This window comes from Monopterus albus, unplaced genomic scaffold, assembly GCF_001952655.1.
Source record: "Monopterus albus unplaced genomic scaffold, M_albus_1.0 scaffold15.1, whole genome shotgun sequence".
In the NCBI taxonomy this organism is placed as follows: Eukaryota; Metazoa; Chordata; class Actinopteri; order Synbranchiformes; family Synbranchidae; genus Monopterus; species Monopterus albus.
The window spans coordinates 1,465,410-1,470,224 of NW_018127895.1; the positions used below are offsets into that span (position 1 = coordinate 1,465,410).

Sequence of the window (4,815 nt, forward strand, 5' to 3'; positions counted from 1 at the left end):
CAGCCACTGGCAGGCTCCACGTGGGCCACCGCAGGCCCCTCCTCCCACCTGGCTTGATGGGGTCTCACTGGGACTCACTAGCAGTGAGGAGGAACTCAACGTCCACTAATCCTGAAGAAAGACCCCTGTTTGGCTTCCTCTCCAGGCCACCTATCACCACATCACAGAGCTGTGGCACCAGCATCAGGCCTGGCCCGGTGGATGAGCTAATCACTGAATGGAGAGGAGAGGAAAGGAGAGGAGAGAGCATGTTTCTATGTGTATGTGTGTGAGGGAGACAGAGAGAGGGGAGAGAGCTGGACCACCCACCCGGAGGATTCGGAGGCACAGGATTCACAGCCCATTCTGTTGACCTGCCACACCGCCCCAGCTCTGGGCAAGGCCCTCCCCAATTGTTCCGCTTGCTAACATGAGGAGGGGGGTTAGACAAGGGGGGATGGGGGGTGGACGAGCAGTAAACAGTGGGCTGAGCTTCTCTCCTTCAGCGCACAAAGGGCCTGAATTGTGTCGGGACTGGAGCACTTTTTAGAGTGGCCCTGCCATGGGGCCTGAATGAAACATCTGTGGAGGCTGAGCCCAAGGGAGAAAATGCTATTTTGCTGTTCGATCCACACTGACAACCTGTTTTCACTTTCTTTACCCCCCACCGCTTCACCCACCACCTCCACCCCTGAGTCTTAGTTCTCCCGTGGCCTTGTAAGACTATTCATACTGTATACTCACATTTGCCAAGCAAGTAACAGAGAAGCAACAGCAAATGAGAGAGAGATGAGACGACTTCAAAATTGGATTGAGGATGCAGTCATACATATGTTAAAACAAACAATATAAAGCTTAAAAACGTATTAAACAGTAGTAACACTGTATTGATCAAGTGTGCTAGCATCTCGATTTCAGTTTATATTTCAGCTCTGCTGATAGAAATACATAAATATTTTTGCCAAAATCTGAATTAAATTAAATTAAATTAAATAATTAAATTATTTTAGTATATTTATTTCATTTTAAAATTATTCATCAAGTTTATTACTAAGATTAAGAGATCATTATGGTTTGGTGTTGGTCAAACAACCAGTCAGATGTTCAGACAGGCAAACAGGACATGTACCCCAAATTTTGGTTGATAATTAAATATGCAATGTCTTGGGCAGAGGCACACCAAGTCAACGTGAATGACCTAGCAGCGACTGTCGCGTTGCCTCATGTCAGCTTTGCCTGGGCCAGTCAGGTTGAAAAAGTGATACTTGAGCACAGCGCACCACACAGACGACAGCCAACAGTCGACTAGTACATACGTTCTGTGCCTGCATGACAAATAACTCCCCCTACCAGCAGGTGGTGGTGTCTACATTCACCAATCAGAAAGGGAAAGAAGAAGAGCTAGAACGCTATAAACAAAGCACCTCTCATTCAAAACAGCTGCTGTTTATAGCTGCTTCTAATCAAGAACATCTCTGATAAGAAGTTACAAATGGCACTGATGTTCTCTGCCATTGGTCTTTTGGTTGTGGAAGAAGAAAGGAGGTAGTGGAGGTGAAAAACAATGAGAAACTGCACTAGACGTGTGAAATCATGGCTACTACAGCGACAGGCTGAAGGGGCTTTCCCGAATCATTCTCTTCTCATGCACTGATTCACTAAGCTCAACAGCCAGAGTGGTCTTTCTCTCTCACCGAAGAGGCCTGACTGGCCCGATTCAAAATATCAAATTGGCCCAAAATCTGGTGGCAGGGACCAGCAAGTGCTTAGTGGTGCAGGACACACCAGGTGAACATGGCCAACTCACCGATAGCCTAACGGTGGCCTTTGGCCAACCTTCAGCTTGGTGTGTCCTTTTTTCCTCTAATTTTGAGGTTTAGACTTAGTGTGCAGACATTACTCTTCTCATTGACACTGTTTTCCAATAACCTTGCACGCACATTGATAGAAATCATAGAAATCTTTGTTGTGTGAGCACAGTTACAGTAAGGACAGTAGGCCAAAGTTGAAAGAGGGAGTCAGTGTGTAAATCATAATGGATATTTATATTTATTTGTGATATTTATTTTGCAGTTTGCCTACATTTTGTACTTGATAAAAGTTTGGCTATCCTGGGATTTCTTTAAAACCTATGTGATTGTCTGACTTCATGTGTTTCTTGCCCCACTGAACTTCTTGGAATTGTTGCTGCTTTCTCAACAATTAACTAATGATAGCAAAAGCAATGATGGACAGAACTATAAGAATAAGATGCCAAGTTGTTATAAAGTGGATTGCTCATATAATTACTCAAGTGTGTGAGTTTGAAGGCTGGATATGCTGAATACAGTAGTGTATGGAGACTATCACGAGCGCCATGAACCTATCCATTCATCAACATCACATCTATAACCAGAAAGAGCCTCTGCACTCTCAGCCCTCTCTCCCCACAGTCCTGTCCTGCTCTATCATGAGGCTCAAAAAGAGAGACCACTGAGACATTTCAGTTTAATTGAAGGGGAAACAAAGATCCCTGCTTACTTCCTGGTCACCCCTTTTCTTTAATCAGTTTTCCTCCCTTTGGTCTTATATTATCTGTAATTACTTTCCCTTTCCCGCCCCTTGTGGGTTCCTCCTGGAGCGACAGTTCATACATATAAGGACATACACACACATTTATTGCTAACTCCCTACCGTAAGCAGGCAATTCCTTTGGCATCAATACTTGCTGCCCCCTTTCGCTCCTCCAGCCTGAACAATGGGAAAGGCCCACTGGCTCCAGAACCCCACCAAGCAACCCCTGACCCTGCCCACCTACTCTACTAAACCCCTGCGCACACACACACACACACACACACACACACACACACAGAGGATCATGTGTTATGTACTCTTATATTAAAGTCATAGACATTGTCACAAATGGACACACAACTCACACGAGCCTGCAGTGAATGAGGGGAGGGAGAAGACGAGGGAAGGGGAGGGGAGCAGGGTCCCATTAAATACCAGCTCAGCCTGTAATCACTGGAGTTTGAACTTAGAAGACTTCTTATGCTAAGAGGTCAAGAAGCCAGAACACTCATTCGCTCTCATCTTTCTTCTCCGCTGCCCTGTGTCAGTCACTTTCCTTGGTGAGTCTCTCTGACCCGTACATTGGTTACGTACGAGATGTGCCAGTGCTGATATCCTGAGGAAATCTGACTTATTATTGCGCTCAAGAGACACAAAGTGAATCTTTTGCCAAACTGAAGTTTTCTGGAAGAACCCAGCTTTATTTGTGAATATTTCCCAAGAGAGCTAATTAAATTCAACTTCCCTGCCAAAGAGAATATGAAGACAGTGCCCATAAATATAACATTCAGTGTTGAATTCACTGCTTACCTCAGGACATTGTGTGCACATCTGGATGAAAATGCCCTCCAAATTATACATCTTTATTGGACTTCACATTTCCCAAATATGACCACCCAGAGAACACAGCATGTACCACCCACACACTATTGAGTGGATTTATCACTCAGCTGATGCCAGTGTGCTTGATGAATGAAAGTGGGTTACACTATTGGCATGATTACTTTGTTTGATGGGAAAGCAAAACACCAGAAACCCCTACAGTATATAAATAAGTGTTAGCCATGAGAGGAAAGTTGTTACCTGCAGGCAACAAAAACAATGTGAATGCCAAGGAAAGTGCTTGTGCAATATTGTAAAAATAAAGACCTAAGGTGGTCTAAAACTGGCTTCCAGTTAGTCAGCAGTGTAGTGGGATTATACAGATAGGAAAACAGTGGTGTCACAAACGGACAGTGCAACAGCTATTTTTATTATTGTCAACATGATTTCTTTGCTTGACAGTTCAAAACCAATACAACCAATCACACTGGATTTGCTGAAACCATATGGACAATGGATCAAAATTGCTACACATTCACTTGTTCCAGTATCACAAATGCAGGGATTTCCCCCCTCCTTTATAGCGCTGTAAATTGCAGATCTTTTAGTTTTTTTTGTGGACTTTCACACTAAAAACAACCTTGTAGCTGTACTGGTAAATAAAATACAGTGTAAGAACTCCAGTTTGAGGAGGGTAAAAGATCCTTGAATTTGAAGACTTATTGGATACCAAAACACTGCAAAACAGACTTTACTGCTCTTGAAATCCCACTGATGGGACAGTCTGCGCTCATCCACTCTATTTCACCTTGAACAAACGTCTTAAAACAGCTATGGCATGCTTTAAACACCAAGATTTCATTTATATAAAGTGTTTTACAGTCCCCATATTACTGCAACAGCAATTTTTCATTTTTCAGCACTATGGCACATACAGCAGAACAATCGCTCCCTAACCTTTCTTTGTTGTTTGTATCCAATATGTGTATCCAAGTGGCCATAGCTGGATGTCGTTTTTATCACGAGATTCCAATGAACAGAATCCACCCAAACAGCAGCCCAGCAAACATACTGTCATGTAGAACCGGAGTAATTCTATTGTGATTTCGATAAGTGGTTGTCATGTGTAATTCTATTGTGATTTCGATAAGTGGTCTTCATTTCATCTTGTATTACACTCATTTCTGGGCCACTTGCTAACCCAACGACGCCATTTTGTAAAGTTAGTTAGGCTTCTTCTTCTTTGGTGGTTGGCATCTATTGTGTTGCATTACTGCAACCTGCTGTCTGAAATCCATGTCAGCTCCCCTTTACTCCATATTCTGCTAATCAGTCCAGTTGTCCTCAAATAATAGTACAGAAGCTTTCTTCTCCTACATCCATATTATAAAATACTGCAAACTAATTTCTGATAATATTAATTTTTGTAACTGAGTAATAATTTCTGATATTTCCTCTGCA

At 42.9% G+C, this 4,815-nt stretch overlaps 1 protein-coding gene across 4 annotated transcripts in view; it reads right to left on the minus strand.

Annotated features, from left to right (window-relative positions):
- The window catches only part of LOC109955553 (uncharacterized), a 19,859-nt gene extending 15,293 nt beyond the window's left edge, over positions 1-4,566 (minus strand). For 2 of the 4 annotated variants that reach the window (XM_020591828.1, XM_020591825.1), the window contains exons 1-2: positions 4,472-4,566; positions 4,312-4,438 (exon numbers count right to left, since the gene is read on the minus strand). In XM_020591828.1, the coding sequence (XP_020447484.1) occupies positions 4,312-4,432 (121 nt within the window). In that variant the 5' untranslated portion in view covers positions 4,433-4,438; positions 4,472-4,566. The other 2 variants (XM_020591827.1, XM_020591829.1) reach the window with 2 other exon arrangements.
- Between the last annotated feature and the right edge of the window lie 249 nt (positions 4,567-4,815).